General features: G+C 41.2%; 2 protein-coding genes and 1 long non-coding RNA gene across 5 annotated transcripts in view; 1 reads left to right on the top strand and 2 right to left on the bottom strand.

Annotated features, from left to right (window-relative positions):
- The first annotated feature begins 2,271 nt into the window (after positions 1-2,271).
- On the top strand, positions 2,272-8,184 carry PFN2 (profilin 2). 2 transcript variants are annotated; one of them, XM_084768779.1, is made up of 3 exons: positions 2,272-2,549; positions 4,522-4,714; positions 6,876-8,184. In XM_084768779.1, the coding sequence occupies exons 1-3, from the start codon at positions 2,418-2,420 to the stop codon at positions 6,971-6,973; spliced, it is 423 nt and encodes a 140-aa protein (XP_084624905.1). In that variant the 5' UTR covers positions 2,272-2,417; the 3' UTR covers positions 6,974-8,184. The 2 variants fall into 2 exon arrangements, with proteins under 2 accessions (XP_084624905.1, XP_084624904.1); XM_084768778.1 differs by having other exon boundaries at positions 6,555-8,184.
- On the bottom strand, positions 7,794-10,988 carry LOC311590014. The gene is made up of 2 exons (XR_014776723.1): positions 9,083-10,988; positions 7,794-9,041 (listed from the first exon to the last, which is right to left on the bottom strand). It is a non-coding gene; the product is annotated as an uncharacterized lncRNA (long non-coding RNA).
- Positions 10,989-14,620: 3,632 nt separating this feature from the next.
- The window catches only part of RNF13 (ring finger protein 13), an 89,276-nt gene continuing 84,693 nt past the window's right edge, over positions 14,621-19,203 (bottom strand). For both annotated transcript variants that reach the window (XM_084769357.1, XM_084769358.1), the window contains 2 exons: positions 16,722-16,802; positions 14,621-16,262 (listed from right to left, as the gene is read on the bottom strand). In XM_084769357.1, coding sequence (XP_084625483.1) covers positions 15,898-16,262; positions 16,722-16,802 — 446 coding nt within the window. In that variant the 3' untranslated portion in view covers positions 14,621-15,897. The remainder of the gene's footprint in view (positions 16,263-16,721; positions 16,803-19,203) is intronic.

The raw sequence follows: 19,203 nt of genomic DNA, 5'->3' as shown, positions 1-19,203 counted from the left end.
TGACTTATTTTATGCATCACAGGTACTTTGCCTGCCTTCATACATATGTACACCACACACATGCCCAGTGCCATGGGTCACCCGGAACTGGAGTTACAGATGTTGTGAGCTGCCATGTGGGATCTAGGAATTGAACCTGGGTCCTCTAGAGGATAACCCAGTCCTAAACACTGAGCCATTTCTCAACCCAATCTTTAGTTTTTCAAATAGATATTTTTTTTTGTATGTACTCTTTTGTTTGTTTGGTTGGTTGGCTGGTTGCTTTTTCAAGACAGGGTTTCTCTGTGTCGTCTTGCTGTCTTAGAATTCACTCTGTAGACCAGGCTGGCCTCGAACTCAGAGATTCCTATCTTTAGTTTTTAAGGGGATAATAAAAGTTAAGAAATGAAATTAAAATGGTTGTGCTACAAAAAGGCAGAATGACAAATAGGAAGCAGCAAGGGCAGTTAAGTCACAGTTGCAGAACTGGATAGATTCCTTTCTAATGAGCAGAGCTCTCTATCGTCCAAACACAAATAAACATGCTGTCTCAACCTGAAAGCTGACCAACCTGTAAATGTCCATACTCTTAGTCCTTCCTGTGGTGGAGTGACTGAGACTGGCCCCCAAAGATGCATGTATTTAAATCATTAGTGATCAGAGACTGATACTACTTGATAAGAATAGGAGGTATGGCCTTATTGGAGGAAGTGTGTCACTAGAGGTGGGCTTTGACATTTCAATAGCCCAAGGCAGGACCAGTGGCTCTCTCTTCCTGCTGCTTTTCGATCCAGATGTAGAACTCTTAGCTACTTCTCCACACCATGTCAGCCTGTATATTGCCATATTCCCCACCATGATGATAATGGACTAAACCTCTCAAATTGTAAGAGAGCCCCAACTAAATGCTTTCTTTTCTAAGAGTTGCTGTGGTCATGGTGTCTCTTCACAGCAATTAGAAAACAGGATATTAATTTTATTTTTTAAAAGTTATTTATAAAGCACAGCAAGGTTATTATAAGATTATCAATGTATTCCATAACTTTAAAATTGACAACGTTTGCAATATATTTGTGCTTTCTTTCCCTTAATAGGCAAGTAAGGTTTGTCGTCTAAAACTGGTGAGTGTTGGGGAACATCTGATTCTGGGTCTAGACTCAACACCTAAAGTTAATAAAGACATAGGAAAAAAGTTCAGAGACACTTGACCATCTTCCACCCTGTTAAATACAAGTCTTCCTCAGATTTGGATTCTGAAACATTTTTGTCATCTAGAAGAGTGAGTCTCAACCTGTGGGTCATAAATCTTTTGGGGTTGCATATCAGATAATTACATTATGACTCATAACAGTAGCAAAATTACAGGTATGAAGTAGCAACAAAATAGTTTTGTGGTGGGGGTTACCACACATGAAGAACTGTATTAAAGGGTCACAGCGTTTGGATGGTTGGGAACCATTGGTCTGTTGAATAAATCCTTTCTCTGTTATTCGTTTTTTTTTTTTTTTTTTTTTTCCCTTCATCAACGTATTCAACGCACAGTAACTTTCCAGTTATCAAGTGCACACAGGTCTGTTTTGTTTAGAATTTCTGGGCGATTGAGCCCCCACGCATGATTAGTAGCACTGGGTTCAGGGCAAAGGCTCCACAGAACCTGGGGCTCCTGGTACTCAAAGGAGGCAACAAAGAGCACAGAGCTGCGCTCTGCTGCCACTGCTCTGATTTCAGGAGCATGCAGGCGCAGCCGGCCAAGGTCTTCTCGGAGACACCTCCCCAAGTGTGGGCAACCCGCACTGGCCGCTCCCACCACAAAGGGTAAACCCTCCGCATCCCGTCACCACGGCAACCCAGCCACCCGACACCGAGGCTGTCAGGACCGCGTCCTGAACGGGCGCAGGAGGTGTGCGTACCGTGGCCGGGTACCCGGAGCTCCCGCACCCCACGGTGCCGCCTCGCTTGGCCAGAGGCGCGGCCACCACCATCGCCGCCGCCGCACCCTAGCCGCGCACCCGCTCGCCTCCCGCACGTGTCGGCAGGCAGTGATTGTCCCTGGCGGTATCCCTCCGCGCCCCCGCCTCGGCTCCCCCCCGCCCTTCCCGGGACCCTCGCCGGCTGCGCTGCGGAGGGATCGCACGCACGCGCGCGCACGTCCCGCCAGCCGCGGAGAGCTTCAGGAGCCGCGGTGAGAGTCAGCCGTCGCCAGCCCCGGTTGCCAGCGTCGTTCCGCCGCCGGCACCTGAGCCCCGCGGCCGCGGCCGCCCGGCGCTCCCCGCTGCGGGTCCTATCCCCGCCCGCCGCAGTTCCCCGGAGAGGGGCGGTCGGTGCCTGCGCAGAGCCGCCTCCTCCCCGCCCCCGCCCCGCCTCCGCTGCCGCCGCCGCCGCCGCCGCCGCTGCGCCTCTGCTCCTGCCGTCCCCGCTGCAGTGCGAAGGGCTCGAAGATGGCCGGTTGGCAGAGCTACGTGGATAACCTGATGTGCGATGGCTGCTGCCAGGAGGCCGCCATTGTCGGCTACTGCGACGCCAAATACGTCTGGGCAGCCACGGCCGGGGGCGTCTTCCAGAGCATCACGGTGAGGCCCGGGGGCGCCGAGCCGGCAGGTGTGCGGCGGGCCTCTGAGGAAGGGACGCCGCCCGTGAGGAAGAGGGGGTGGATGCGGCCGGGGCTGGGGGAGAGGGTACCGCCGGCTACGGGAAGGGATGCGGCCGGGGCCCTGGATGCCGGCGGCAGAGGCTGGGGATGCTACCCGAGGCCGCGCGGGGGCGGGGCGGCCGGACTCTTCGCCCCGGCGGCGCCCCGGCTTGCGGCTGCCAGGGTGGAGGAGGGGACGTCTCCCCGGGAAGGCCCCTCGGCATTCGGGGGAGCCCGGCGGTCTGCAGTACGGGGCCCCCCGGGTGTGGGCGGGGGTCCTAGCGGCAGGCTAGCCCTGGCGCGGCGGAGAGCGCGGGCTGTGGGAGGCGGCGGTAGCCGGTCCGGGAATTAATGGAGTGACTTTGCGTAGGCTTGCGGGTGTCCAGGCCTCCCAGGCTGGCGAGAAAGGTACGCGGACCACGTAGGTGGAATCGTGAATCTACTTCAGCTGTGGCTCTATAGTTTTTTTTTTCCTCCAAGATGGCGAACTGCCATTGATTTCTCTTCTTCACCTATAGAGATTCATCGATATACCGTTATCCCCAGTTACGCAACATAGCTCTAAAAAGGGGATGGTTTAAGGGTGATTAAAAAAAAAATCTGGGAAGTCGAGGAGGGGGTGACACTTCTCCAAGTGATGGTAGTAGAAGAACTAATACCGATTTATGTTTCACGTTACCTCATTTTCATGTGACTTGACGGCTTTTGACCGGGTTGCCACACATTTGGGGGAATATTCGTCATTCAGACTCTATCACTGCTTATTGTTATGCCCATTTCTATGCAAGGCTCTTCCTTAAAAATCTAACACCGGTATCAAGTACAAAACCATTCTCTGCATTTTCTTTAGCCCCCTACACTCCCGCTCCGTTCCCATCACATAGCAAAATTCAAGTCCCATTTCACAGGTGCTGAGCATTTTACTACTTAACATGGATTAACACATTAGTGTAGATTCAGCCCTTGATAGGAGGTGCTCTCAGATCTCCCGTCCCCGGTATGGACGACTACAAATCCTGTAGCGAAATGACATTTGGCGATCAACTTTTTTTTTTTTTTTCTGCAGTCCAGTCTTTGTGTGTGAGTTCCCGCTGTCTGGCTAAGAAGATTGCGGGAGTGTGTGCTTGGAAATGGCTGGGGCCTGCTATGACTCTGCAGTTCTGATGGGGGCGACGCCTTCCTTCTTATCCATGGAATGTTAGAATGAACGGGCTCTCTTTTCCGGTTCTGGGCTCTGGTGTGGCTATTTCACTTTCTCTACCAGTGCCCCTCCATTTTCCCTATAGTTTTTCTATTGCCTACTGCAGTGCTGTAGGAAGAATCCACTCAGCGTTTTGTCCAGAAAGAAAGCAGATAATTGAATGAAAGGGCAGGCAAGTTGGAGAGAAAAGAGTAGTGGCTAGAAAAATAGGAGGGAAATACGAATTGGGAAATGTCCCAAGGTGTGGTGGTGATTGAGGTTCCTACTACCAGGGATATTTCAAGCTGCCCCAAAGCAGAGAAGTGAGCAGGGTTATCTGGATCGACTTTTACCCAACTTTAAATTTGGTGCACCATGACTAATGTGGCTGAATATGATAGACAAGCTGTTGGAAGAGCTTAGAGCTGAATCTTTACAATTACATAAGCACCTTCAAGTACCACCTGACGTGATATAGTTTATAAATAACTCGTTTTCAGTTTGTACCTAGTGTCAACTGCCAACTATTTAGAGAGACTCGTTGTATGGTTGTATACACTGGCTTTTTATTTAGCAGACCTCACTACTAATTACAAAAGCAAACGAATGTGCAAATCATGTAATCGTAGGAATAGGCAATAATGGGGAAAAGATACCTTGATTTTTTTATATCAGCACACAGTTTGCTGTATCAAACTGATTAATTTTTTTTTCTTCTGTTTTGGGTGGCCAGCCAGTAGAAATAGATATGATTGTAGGAAAAGACCGGGAAGGTTTCTTTACCAACGGTTTGACTCTTGGAGCAAAGAAGTGTTCAGTGATCAGAGATAGTCTATACGTTGACGGTGACTGCACGATGGACATCCGGACAAAAAGCCAAGGCGGGGAGCCCACATACAATGTTGCCGTCGGCAGAGCCGGTAGAGGTGAGCTGTTCTTTGTGTTCCTAAAAGTTGCATGCCATATACAACTTGAGTTTCTTTAATGGTTTAAATTCAAAAGTGGTTCATACTGGCTCTTAAGGTGGTTTTTGTGAACTGCTCAGCACTGAAGGGAGGTATTGCTTTCGGCTTGTCCACTGCGCAGATTGCTGCCCAGTGCTTCTTCACCCTGACTTATTTTAAATTATTAGTGTCAACTTTTCATCTTCAACTTTAGTAAACCTACAACTAAAAAATTACCTCTTACACAGTCCAACATAGTATAACCCTGTGGTATATATGATTGTTAAACTGTCCAAGTCACTTAGTTGTTTTTGACTCTAATTAGAGTCTTTACTTGTGGATTGTTCATGTTTGTTTAGATTGGAAATCAATTCACTGCTCATCATAAAAAAAAATGCATTGGTTCATTTTATTCTCCCAGGAGCATTTGTGGAGAGAGAAATAGATGAGAGTTTTGGCGTACATTCTCTATTTACTGAATTACTTCCAAAGAAGGAAATTTCAGTTTGAAAAGTAGGAAACTACATGCAGTTTACATACTTGGCCCACAAACTCTGATTGGTAACAAAAATTCTGGTGTCAACATGGATTAAGGAAATACTTCAAAGAGAACTTCTGAAATTGAAGTTCACTCAGACATCTCTGAGTGACTCATAAACACATGGAAATGTATTAACTTGTGTACCTGCCTCATTTGACAAAGCAGGCGCCTAGAAGAACCCTGCAGTGTGAAGACACATGACCCCACCGCGAGCAATAACGGAATGCTGCAGGGCTCTGATTGACATGTGATTTGTTCGTGGGTTTCCATAAAAATGAGATTAATTTTAAAACAGACAAATCATGTTTCAGATGCTTCCAGATACATAGTTTTTTTAAAAATGCAACAGCTGAAGGGCTGGAGAGATGGCTCATTGGTTAATAGCAATGGTCTGTCTTCTATAGAACACAGGATCTAGTCCCAGCATTCACACGGCAGTTCACAGGTGTCTGTAACTACAGCCCCAGGGCCTCTGATGCCCTCTTCTGGCCTCCAACAACACCAGACACACATGGTATATATCTACATGACAAAACAGCCATATGCATTAAAAAAAAAAAAACCCACACAGGAAGCCAAATGAAAATTTTATACCAAAGAACACTACTGACATCTAGTGGCGGTGACTACACTTGACACACACCTGCACACATATTTGAGGGTAGACCATTGAAGTCCAGTACAGAATTAGGTGCTAGAAACAGTAAACAGGTTTTACAGTTTTTAGTTGAGAAAACAATTAGCAAAGGAAAGTATCTGTATAAGACAAATACCATTAATATAGCATTTTCCAACTAGCAGTTAAATTTCTGCTTAAAGTTTGGTTTTCATTTTCCTTTGGAAGTAACATGTTTACTCATAGCCACATGTGTAAGATAGTAGCTTGTATTTATCAAACACTCAGATTTGGGGAGCATATGTAAATGAAAAATACAAAATTTTTAAAATATATTTTGGGTGATAAATTATGAAATCAGCCAGAGTGTTTTTCCCTAGGAGTCAAGGTAAATCATCATTTTTCTCCTAGCTCTCATAAAGACTCCTTTATGGAACTTAGCTGTTGTACAAAGGGGTTTCCTAAGTATATCCACACTATGCTTTGGTTCTAGCATATTATGAGCCTGAAAGCTCTCCATTCTAGAGACATGATGATTTCAGTGCTTGACAGTTCATGGAAAACTAACTTAATGTTAACTTATTAATAGGGTTCTATCTGCTTAAACTTATGTGATTTTCTTGATTAACATTTCTTTTGAAACACTTTTCTCCTTTTTCTTTCAGTCTTGGTCTTTGTAATGGGAAAAGAAGGGGTCCATGGAGGCGGATTGAATAAGAAGGCATACTCAATGGCAAAATACTTGAGAGACTCTGGGTTCTAGCTGCTAGGCAGACTGTTAAGTATTAGGGGAAAATTGCTCTTAAATTTTCCTAGCTGTAAGCTTAAGTCTTAATTCTGGAAATTTTATTAGCAATGCAGGGTGATGGGATATGAACCTGTGTCTCCTTTGTATCCCTCTGTTGGTGGGGAAAGGTGTCTTTCTTTCTGCCCCTTCCCCTTAAATAATTGTGTTCACTTTTGTTTTGTTTCCCTGTGTACTCCAGCATTGGTTATAGTCATGGGAAAGGAAGGTGTCCACGGAGGCACACTTAACAAGAAAGCATATGAACTCGCTTTATACCTGAGGAGGTCTGATGTGTAAGCAGCCTCTCCCCATCTACTTATCAACTGTCTTCATCACCACCCCAATTATGGTCACAGTGCTGCCAGATTGTAGATGGTAGCTAGTTTTTCTTTACCTATTTTCTAATGTCATGATTCCCAAAGGGTCATTTGTATGTTAGCCACTGTGTATAACCAACCTTTATCTGGCATCATAATTGCAGCACAATAATGATTTGCATGATATCTTGAAATTGGGGAAGGGGGCATGCCAAGTTGGGCATCACTTTGTCTTAGCAATTAATGGGATACTGATTACTAAAATAAGTTAATATTAAGCAAGGTGCCGGTTGTACAATCTCTAATTTGATCAATGTCTTTTCAGCACTTTGAGCATTTACTTGGCTCATTTAGTCTTCCTTTTGTAGAGCATGGTTGGGAGGAAAAAGTGCATGCATCTTTACTTCACTCCTTTCTCATCCCCTCCCTTCGAACATGAGATATTTGGTTTGCTTCCATTCTCTTTGGTGTAGTGCCTGGTTTATTTAACCTAATTAATACCTCCTGTGTTGATGAGCTATTGCGAGTTGCAGTGATTTACTTTTAGAATGGTGATTGCACTTGAGACAGACTATTTGTAGTGTCTATAGGACATGAAGAGTGTACCTGTCCTAGCACAGGCACTTCCTCCCATGACCTTACCACAGTAACGATACTGATCAAATTCCCAGGGACATTCTGTCATTGCAGTAGCTCAGACTGTCTTTTCTTTGCACACCAGCTGTACTCTGAGTGAAATTGTAAAAGGCTGCCATTATGGGTATTAGGTATCCCAACATAACCATCTGGAGTGTGTCCAGTTTATTTTTCATAGGACCAATTTTTATTTGCAGCTTAGGTTTTTATATGAAGTTGCATTATTGTGGACTTGGCTGTCTTGTGATGTATTTTTTTCATATGTATCCTGTGCCATACTATTGTTAAAATGAACTGTTGCTATTGTGAGATGGATTTCCTTTCGAATGGCACTACTTTAGGGACATTCTAGTATTTGCTTCTGTTGTTTGGGCATTGTGGATAATGTACAGATTTAAAAACAAATCTTGTTGCTGATTTGTCCATTTCTTTCCCTGCACTTTGTTACATCTGGGATACAGTCTAACTCATCTGATTTAATATGCATTTAAAAAAATGCCATAACTATTAAACACCTTGTTTACAGACAGATGAAATAAATTTATTCCAACCAAATATTTTATAGCCTCCTGTTGTTATTATAAATTGTTGGTTTTACTGTCACTGTTAACTTTAAAGGGTGGAGTAGGGTGGGGTGGGAGGTTCTTGCTATGTAGCCCTTGTTGGCTTTAAACTCAGAAGACTCCTACCTAAGCCTTCGTCAGCAGCTGTAGCTGACAAGGAAATGTAAGGAATAGGCAGGCTCACCTGCAGGCGTATAGAAAAGTACCTACAGATTTCTTTCCATTAAGCTCTGCTGTGCTTTAGGCTTTTGATCATTCTTTCTATGATCATCCTCAGACTTTGATGAAGAAAACTAACTGGCTAGGAAATTAATATGTTATGTTGGTCTCTTGATGTGAACTCAATCGCATAAGCGGTAAGAGGCCACAGGGGTAAGAAGAGTTTCTGTGGATTCCATTATCGAAGATTCTTCTAGAGCAACTGTCAGTGACTTTAGATTTGCACTCTGTTAGCGAGCTGATGTCAGCAAGTAATAAGCCGTTCTCAAGGCAGAGCTCAAGAGAATCAGAGACTTTTGCATGTTCCAGTTTTCAGAGTAATGTGTTGACCACAGCTAAATATTTCAGTCCTACAGTTTCTAAAGTAAATATTAAGTTGAAGACTATTGAGGCATACCATTACTACAAATTGTCAGGCAGAAACAGCAGGGAGTGCTCAAGTTATTCTAAATGAAACGGGGAAGCTGGTAACTGGCCATGGACGCCAGGATTCAACCTTAGAAATGGAGAGTCCACAGACCAGGAAATACATGTTTAGAAATAACCAGTGTGGTCTGTATCAGTTGACCTGCAAACTCCATTGAGAAAGAATGGGTTAGGGAATAGGAATTAATATTTTCCTTACTTATACTGTACTGTACATATGTATAGTACATATACAGTATATGTACATATACTGTACATAATGAAATTTTCTTTTATAAGTTGTTAGGCATTAATTATGAATTTCATTTACATATGAGATATAAAATATCTAGAATGTAGAAATCTGGGTCTACTTTGGTACATAAAAAGATCCTAGGAATTAAAAAACAAAATCTTGTATCAGTCTTCATTAAGAATAAAGGGTGGGCAAATGAAAATTCAGTGAGAAGGTGATGATTTGAGAATTTTGAGTAATCACATTATAGTGAACCAAACAGTGAAAACCTTAATGAATGCACCTGTAAATCACAGTGTATGTTGAACATGTGGTAAAGGGTGACTGTCACACTGAAATAGTAAAGATATACGTCATTGGTTCCTGCTCACAATTTCAATAAAAATATACTTAGGGTAATGTATGTGGTATGTGCGTTGTATCCCATGTCTATTTTATTATGTACTTAGTTCTGAAGGTTTAGCATAAGGAAATGGAGCTATATAAATTTGTTTATCAAAATGCCCATCACACTTAACATTAACCAAACTTGAAAGCATAAGGTGGAGTATGTCTCTTAGAACAGTTACAGTGGGAGGACAAGATGCTGCTGTTGCTGCTGGCCTAGCTGGGCATGCTACATAGTGTGTGAATATTTTACACTTCTACTTTGAAGGCAGATAGTCCAGGCACAGTTATCCTTGGACTGTGTTTTCAAGTGACTCTCTTGAATCCCAGTGTTTTATGCTTATAATTGGAATTTTTAATTAGACCGTTTAAAGTGGATTTTAATTTTATTTAATGCCATAGTTTTAAGAGCTTAAAACTGATGGGAGCAGATGCAGAGACACAAAGTCGAACACTAGGCAGAGCCAGGTGAACCCCACAGAAGAGGGAAGGGCTGTAGAAGCCAGAGGGGTCTAAGACACCACTAGAATACAGTCCACTGAATCAACCTAAGCAGGGCTCATAGGGACTCACAGACACTGAAGTGACAATTACAGACCCTGTATAGGTCTGAGCTAGGTCCTCTATATAACATGTTATATAAACATATAAAGCATGTTATGGCTATGTAGCTTAGTGTTTTTGTGGGAATTCTGTGGGGAGGAGGGTTGTCTCTGACTCTTGCCTGCTCTTGGGACCCTTTTCCTCCCACTGGTTTGCCTCATTCAACCTTGATGAGGGTTTGTGCCTAGTCTCACTGTAACTTGTTCGTTTTTGGTTGATATCCCTAGGAGGCCTGAGAGAAGAATGAAAGGGGAAAAGCTTAATAGCTATAAACCATGAAATGTAGATTTTAAGTGAATATTGAGAACAAACACCAGCCAGTCATAGCAGTGCTTTTGATCCAGAAGAACTCCTAATTTAAATGGAAAAGAACCAGATCCTTGTTCTGAGCTCTGGGTTAAGGACTAAAGGCAGTCACAATCTCATACATAGCCATGGATGTAGTGACTCACAGCTATGCACTTCCTGGGAGACAGTGACCTTAGTTAGTCTTTTTATCTTAGGTTAAGTGAAACAGTGCAGATGACATAACAGGTTTAATAGTTCAGAGTATTTCCAGAGGATAGGGATTCAAGTCCCAGCAACCACATGGGAGGCTTACAACTGTATGTAACTCCAATCCCAAGGGATCCAACACCCTTTCCTGGCCTCTCCAGGTACTGTATGCACACAGTGCACAGATGCAGGCAAAATACCATGCACATTTTTAAAAAGCTAAAAAAATTAAATCCATAAAATTATGTCACATTTTAACTTCTACCTAATCACCATGGTAAAGTGTTTTTTTTCCAGCCTCTGCTTTATCTTAAAGGAGTAGGAAAATGACATTGTCATTAGTGTGTGTTGAGTTGAACCTTTTGCTTTAAAAAACCTAGATAACATTTTGTATTTTTATTATGCATACAAATTTTACATTTTTACAGATACTACAGTGTTGTCATTGTTATGACTTTAGTTTCTTGTGTTTTTCTTATATATTCTAAATTTATGACAAAATAGTTTATGGAATGAGAAGGTATATTTTGAAAAATCACAGGTACAAGAATTGGATCTAATTTGAGTAGCATTTTCCATAATATTTAAAATATTTCCAGTAAAAGTATCAATAGAATGCTATGAACCCTAATTTAAAATTCTAAGGGCTTGAATTTTTAAGCTTTTTCTCAAAAGATGCCTGCTTAGGTTAGCTTTGACACTTTGTGCTGTCAGTTCCAAAGGCAGAAAGGTTGCATTGTGGATACAGTTCTGCACAAGGAGACCAAAGCTCTGGGGTGTAGTTACTGTCCTGTGCTGGTTCAAAGCGATTACTATGACCCTGTGGATTGACTCAGCCTTCCTTCATGCATGACTGTGAGTCTTGTCAAGCTACCAACAGCTGGCATGCACGTTCAGTTCTGGATGGTTATATCCAGGTGACGGCAACAGATCCTGTCATCTTTGTTACCTACACACACATTTAATTGGCTCAAGCCCACTAAGTACATTAGTCTTGAAACCAAATAGCCTCCTTATACATTTTCTGTCCCATTTATTCATTTTGAACTGATGGCTTGAATTCTTTGAATCAGTTTTCAGATTGCTTGAAGTATTTTGAACATTGAGCACAAGTCCTTTTTTAATAGAGACCTCCAAATTCGAAACTAAGTCATTGTACAACTTATTTTGAGGCAGGGTCGCACATGAAGTCCTGCCTCTTCCAGTGCCATGTCCAGCTAGCTTTCTGAATTGCAACTTACTTGTGCCTGATATGAGGCCTGCTGCACAACAAGGAGAATGTGCCTGGTTCTGTAAACCTGCCCAGAAGCTCATGGCTGGGGAGATCATGCCACTGAAGAAAAGTATACCTCCTCCAGCACTGTTGATTGCCAGCAGTCCCTCAGGGAGGGGCAGGGCACCATGGGTTCCCTCCTCCAACCAGAATAAGATGTTTACAGGCTAGGCTGGTGCAGACAACCACAGCTGCAGTGAGGTCATGAATTGTGATGGCCATGTCATGGCCAGAAGTCATCTTTTTGCTTAGCTTCTACCATTCTCTGGCTTTTAACATGTTTTCTACACTCTCTTCCATGATGCACCCTGAACCATGAAGGAAGTGATATTAGCCGTTCCATTTAGAACTGAGCATACTTTTGGCATTTAAAGGGTTTTTTTTACAGCAACCTGCGTCGTCTTTTCCAAAGCTTCTGATGAACACATCTCCCGGAGCAGCACCAACATATAGGCACAAACAGGAGTATTTATAAGCCAGTTTCCTAACATGACCATCGAGTAAAACAATAGCAGTAGGATGTCCACAGGGCCTATGATCCCTCCAGCCATGGGCTCCTGACTAGGTTGATAGAGCCAGGCACAATCTCCTTACACAGCAGGCCTCAGGCAGTTGGTGTCCTCATACCAGTCGGAACACTATCTCATAAGTGGACACATCTTGCCTGGCAAGGCATTAAGGCAGCTTTCAGGATTCATAGCCGAGTAACACCATTAATGGTGTCTATTACCCAGCAGCCTGCATAGCACCTTCTGGCACCATGAAGGCTAGCCAATAGGGGGGGATCTTCCAACTGGGCCCCAGCCTGATTTCTCTCTGTCTTGAGGCCAGAGTATGTGTTATCTCTAGCAGTAGTCTTAATTAGGTTCAGGTTGACAACTGAGATCGCTATCAATGACCTTGAATTAATTGTTCGAGCCCCCTCCCCAGTCAACAGTTCATAGGAGGTATCCCGTACTCAGCACTGAGATTTCTGTTTAATAATCCATGGCTTTGGGAGGAACATTAGCCATCCATAGATGCCTATAACTAAACTTTTTCCTCTTTAAAATAACCTCATAAAACATGTATCCTCCATATGAGTTTCCTATATATCGTTAGTTTTGGTTATCACCCGCCCTCCTCCTCCCTCTTCTCCTACCCCTCTTCCTGCTCAGACCTTCCTAGCTGTGTCCCCACCTCTCAACTTTCATGCCTCTTGTGTTCGATCTTCCCCAACACACACACACACACACACACACACACACACACACACACACACACACACACACACACCCCTACCTTTCTGGCCTTTACCAACACTCTGGTAGGCACACTGTTGTAAAAATTCCTAGCTAGTATCAGCATATAAGGGAGAATAAACAGTGTTTGTCTTTTTGGACTGTGGGTTACCTCATTCAGTATACTGTTTCCCACATGTATATGTATGTGTGTGTGTGTGCATATGCACATATATGTGTGTATATATAATGTTTTCATTATCTATTCTTCATTGACATTTAAGCAGGTCCCATCACCTCTATATTGTGAATAGAGCTGCAGTGAACATGGAAGTACAAGTATCTCTGCTATAGGGTATGGAATCCTTTAGGTATGTGTCCTGCTGGGCCATTTAGCACTCCTCTATTTTTAGGTTTTTGAGACACTGACAGTTACCTTCATAGTGGCTGCACCAGTTTACACTCCCACCAACAGTGAATAAGGTTTCCTTCTCCACAATATTGCCAGCATTTGAAATCATTTCCTCTCGATACTAGCCATTCTGGCCAGGCGTGGTGGCACACGCTTTTAATCCCAGCACTCTGGAGGCAGAGGCAGGAGGGTCGCTGTGAGTTCAAGGCCAGCCTGGTCTACAAAGTGAGTCCAGGACAGCCATGGCTACACAGAGAAACCCTGTCTCGAAAACCAAAAAAACAAAAAAGGAAAAAATAGCCATTCTGACTTGGATAAGATGTTGGACACTTAAAGTATTAGATATTTGTCTTTCTTCTTTTGTGAACTCTGTTCCGTTCCCTAGACCACTGTTTAATCAGGTTGTTTCTATTTTTTATTTTCAGCTTTTTAAGCTCTTTATATATTCTATCCACCAAACCCTATCAGATATCTGGTAAAGATTTTCTTCTATTATGGAGGCTGCCTCTTCACTTGATCTGCAATGTCCTTTGTCAGCCTTATTTCCTGAGCAACTGGAGTCCTACATAGGAAGTCCTTACCTGTTCCTATATCTAGTTTACTTCCGGCTCTATCCTCTAGCATTCAGAATTGAGGTCTAACACTCAAGTCTTTACTATATTTGGAATTGCCTTTTATACAAGATGAGATAAGGTTCAAGTTTCATTCTTCTGTATGTGGATACCCAATTTGCTCAGCCTCATTTGCTGAAGATACACAAATGTATCAAAACCAGGTGACTGTATTTCATGGCCTTATATCTGGGTCCTCTGTTCTGGTCTGTTCATTTTGTGTCAATATCTTGTTGCTTTTATCACTGTAGTAAAAATCTTTTTTTTTTTTTTTTTTAAGTAAAGAGCTGATGCAGGCATTTAATCCCAGCACTTGGGAGGCAGAGGCAAGCCTGACCTACAGAGTAAGTTGCAGGATGGCTAGGGCTACAGAGAGAAACCTTGTCTCAAAAAACTAAACTAAGCACAAACAAACAAAACCCACAAATGAATAGTATAAAAGCTTTTAAAGAGAAACAATTTAAAATTAAAATTTCTTTTACTAGTGTTACATTTCTCTTAAAATACAGCATTTAAAAAATAATGAAAGGCTCATACACCGATAGACTTATTCTACAACATGATTTTATTCAATTTTCAATGTCACTAGATGCATCTACTGTAAAGAATGTGCCATAATTTACAACAGAGTACCCGAATTTATACTATTTACGGGGTGATTTTAGCTATAGTGGTAACTTTGGAGGGAAAGTCTAAATGCTTGTAAGTCGTAAGTAACCTTGTGTCGAATTCTAAGGTGATGTATGACTTGCATTATTTTCCTTTATAGCACCCTGCTTATAAGGCTAATGTGATAAAGAGTTCATCAGAACAAATACTTTGTGGCTTTTAAAGTGGAAAACATTTATTAACATTGAAGCTCTCATACAAGGCCATATAAAAAGTCTTAAACATTCTGATTATATTTAAGTATATTTTCTATATAGTTACAGTGTTATATAATTTAGCTATTCATAATACATTGCCTCGATACATTAGTTCTATTAAACAAAAGCACTTATTTTCAAACCAAATACTTGAACAATTTCCTCTGCACATGGTTCAGCAGGGCTAACTAGCAGAAGATGCTCTTTAAGAAGAGGTATATGATCTCAGTATTAACAGTTGCTGAAATTTGGTATTTTTATGCAGCATTTTTTTTTTTTTTAGTAACACAAAAGGATACTGAAATATGGAAAGTAAGGTCCAGGGACATATGTTCCTGTGGAATCAAACTTATAACACTATAATGGTCTTTAAAAACCTTAAAACAAAGTATTTGAAGTCTACACTAGACCTTTCCTATGAGGAATAACTACTTGGGAATGGGGAGGAAAAAGACTTTTTAGTTTCTCTGTGGTGCTACGAAGAAAGAAAGAAAAATCCTGACTTGCCTGCTGTCAGTCACTAACCATGACACAGGGAGAACACCAGAAGAGACGGTGTCCATCCCAACAACGCTAGGCAACATTATGGAAGTGAGAGTTGTTTTAGCTCATGCTAGATGACCAGAGCAGACTTCATGTGTAACAACAGCTGCATACTGTGATCTAGGCCTTCATTTCTAGCTATAGTGAGAATTTTTAGAGTGTCTTGACTACATTCCATCATCCCCAGAGAGCTAATTTGATGCCTGAGTTACAGCACCAGTCTGTTACTTGTTAGTGGAATGGATTATACTATTTGACATAAGTATCAGAGATCAAATAGCCTGTTTCAGGAACTTGATTACACTAGAAAACTAAAAAATAAGTTATTTCTACAGAAATGTCTAAAGGGAGCAGAAAAATCAAACCATATACCTAAATAAACATTTTGAAGGGAAATAAACCAACCACCTGAAAGTCACACAGTATTTGCAATGTTGTAATCCTGTTCACCATTAGGCTGTAGCTGGACCACAACGCTGTGTTCAGTAATTTCATTGTCTGCATCACTGCTTTCGGTCTCTTCATTGTCATCTTCCTCGTAGTCTGAAGACTCTGTCATGTTCTGATGTGAGTGGGATTCTGACAAAGACCCAAATGACTGGGTCCTGACAGAAGCAGAAGGTGGAAGTAAAGGGGTGTTCTCTGACACCTCGTTTTCCTCCTGACTGCTGTCTGTGTCAGAGTCCGAATCACCTTGGGAAGGAACAACTTTTTGTTTGCAGACTGGACAGGTCTTTTTTGTTTTAGTTAGCCAGGGATCTACACACTTGCAATGATAAGCTGTTGAAGCAAAATATACATCTTCAGTACCACAGTTCTGTTAAAAGTACTATTTTCAAATACAATGCTCGATTGGTTCAGCAGGGAATAAGATGCTCTTTATGAAGAAGTACATGATCCCAGTATTAACAGGTGCTGAAATTTGATTTTTTATGCAATATTTTCTTTTTTATCACAACACAAAAAGGATGACATTGAAATATAGAAAGTAAGATGCATAGACATTCCTCTGGAGTCAATCCTGCATAACAGTGTCGTATTAAGAGACTATATCACTTAATTTCTTGCTATGTTTATTTAGTGTTGTGATCTGTTCATATGGTGTACGTACGTAAGAAGTTAGTATATTTCTATAGAATCACATCTATCCTTCATTTTTGCATTTCTGTCTCTTCTCCCTGATATAGAACTCAAAATTGAATTATATGCAAGCTCAAAGCACTGTGTGATTACTCATACCATGGGAGCAGGGGAGGATCCGTAGCTTATCTCCGTCTTCATATTCCTCCAAACAAATAGCACACACATCATACTCATCTCCTGAAACAGAGAAGTGTAAATAAAATATATAGTCAGACTCGTTGAAACTTTACAAACTTACTGTGAATGCTGTTTGATTGTCTGTCTCTAAATGATGCCTTTGTTGTTCTGTCTCAAAGGGCTACTTCAAGTTCAAAATAATTAGCCTTTTACCCAAATCAGGCTATTAAAAATAGAAGTCAGAGTTGTTTGATTACCTTTGTCAAAGATTTTCATAAGAGTCACAATTACATTAAGAGTTTCCCTAAACATTCACATATTAGTTTTGAAATATACTAGAAAAAACAAAATTTCATTATATTTTAAAAAGTCTAAGTCAGTTTTGTAGCTGGTGGCAGGACTGAATTCAGAAATGCTAGGTAGGAGCTTTACCACTGACCTATATCCCTCCCCTCCCCCCCCAGCACATACGCAAAAGCACATTAAAACATGTTCAAATATATATAGTATGTTTATTAATATAGATTTGACACGAAGACACTTTTGGCTTCAAATAACCAATATGTACCAGTTCTGTGGTGTTTTTAAAGGAAGCAAAGCAATACTCTTTTAAATGCAGCTGCTTTATTATTATTTTTTTCATAGATTTAAAAATACTTTATCTCAGTGACTGCTTTAGTTTAGTTTAATCCAAATACAAAAGTCACTTTTAAAAAAACCCTAGGAAACAAAAGAGGGCTTCATTGCGTGACCTACACAGGGATTACAACGTTGGAAGAAGGTTCCCACTATCTGGGAAGATAGTCTGCATGGGCACCGTACATAAAAGGGAATAATGGCTCTTTACAAGCAAGTCATTCAGTGTCTCTAGTCATTTAAACACCAAGGAGAATCCACAATAGAAAGCTTTAAAGAAAATTAGTATTTTTTGTTTTATTAGTACCTTGGTTGTGCTTACTGTATATGACCACTACCAAATACACTCTAATAATGTCATGTGCACACATGTTGGACTTTCAGGTAGAGTTTGGTCAGACTGATTAAGTGAGTCTTAACAAGAAATATTACAGAGCTCTAACATTATGATAACCTATCATTATACAGATGTTTGAGGGTAGAGTTTGAGCATTAAGTAATTAAACCATGACACATGTTACCATACATGTCAACCATTTAGTCTCATTACCTTTTAACATGCCTCTGTTGTGTTAACAGAGATCAAGGTAAGTAAGGAGACTGGCTTGTGCTTTTCCCATGAATTCAGGATGGCCACAAGAGTCCTTATGCAGAACTACAAGAAATAAATTTGTAGTGCTTTCAGCTACTGTGTTTGTCATAATTTGTAACCCAAGAAACTACTAATAAAGGTAGTTATGATCTGGGTCATCTTTAATTGTGTAAATTTGATATTTTAGAGTCATTGAGTTTTCATGTCCTGGAAACAGTTCCAAGTGATGACTTTATATTGATCTATTTTTTGCTACATTATTTACTTTGCACACAAGATTGAAAGATGTAGTTTGTGATTGTAGGCCAAAATAAAGCCCAGTGTTTTATATGTACTGCAGACAGTCCTTATAGTGCTGAGCTAGTTATGAAATGGCAAGACATGCTGCCATGTCCCATCTTGTAGGTTTACCTATTTGATACATAGCCTTCTATAAGACAGAAAGTAGGCTTCAGAGTCAAAACCAGCAATTGTCAACATACCTATGTTTTGATGGTGTTGTGTGTGCTCCACAGAGATAATGCAAAAGCAGAGTACAAAGTGTTTGGCACATATATCTAGATCTCATCCTGGTAAAACTACCATGATACGCCTATCAGCTTATCACAGGGTACACTGAGACCATGCCTCACCAGATTAACTATTTTACACTGAGCTACTACTTGGGCTACTTAGGGAAGTTGCACAACTGAAACATCCAGCATCCTCTGGACTTGACTATAAGACTTTGAATTGAATGGGTTGAATACATTAGAAGCAGGGAAGAGCTGGCTGCACTCTCACCTCATGCTTCATCCCCAGTAAAAAGCAAATGATGGCAAATGTAATTATAAAAACAAAAACATTTCTTAGGAACTATATTTAAGTAGTAAGAATTTTAAAGATTAAGTATTCTATTTTTAAAGTAATCTACTATAAATTCTACATTGCTCTTTTCTAATATGATGATGATGATGATGATGATGATGATGATGATGATGATACAGACTTTCTCCTACATGCGTTACCTTAAAAAATAACTTTTAAGCTACAGTAGTTAGGTACCTGGTAACTTAAAATAAGAGAAAATTTCATTTTATGTATGACTTATTTAAGAAGTTTTGTTTTAGTAATTTCTACCATTTTTAGACTCGTTCCATGGCTCTGACAATCATTTTTCTTTTTTCTTTTCTTCTGTGGCTATATGCATATGTACTTGAGATGGGTAAGATAGGATCTCACTTAGCTCGAGTG

Source organism: Acomys minous (assembly GCF_964271855.1).
Source record: "Acomys minous genome assembly, chromosome: 19".
NCBI classification, from domain to species: Eukaryota; Metazoa; Chordata; class Mammalia; order Rodentia; family Muridae; genus Acomys; species Acomys minous.
This window is presented reverse-complemented; position numbering and strand designations above follow the sequence as displayed.

Bases quoted from the DNA above. Each gene is read 5' to 3' on its own strand.
- PFN2 (XM_084768779.1), top strand. From the start codon at position 2,418: ATGGCCGGTTGGCAGAGCTACGTGGATAACCTGATGTGCGATGGCTGC. The intron at 2,550-4,521 runs GTGAGGCCCGGG...TTGGGTGGCCAG, and splicing joins GCGTCTTCCAGAGCATCACG to CCAGTAGAAATAGATATGAT. The intron at 4,715-6,875 runs GTGAGCTGTTCT...TGTGTACTCCAG, and splicing joins CGTCGGCAGAGCCGGTAGAG to CATTGGTTATAGTCATGGGA.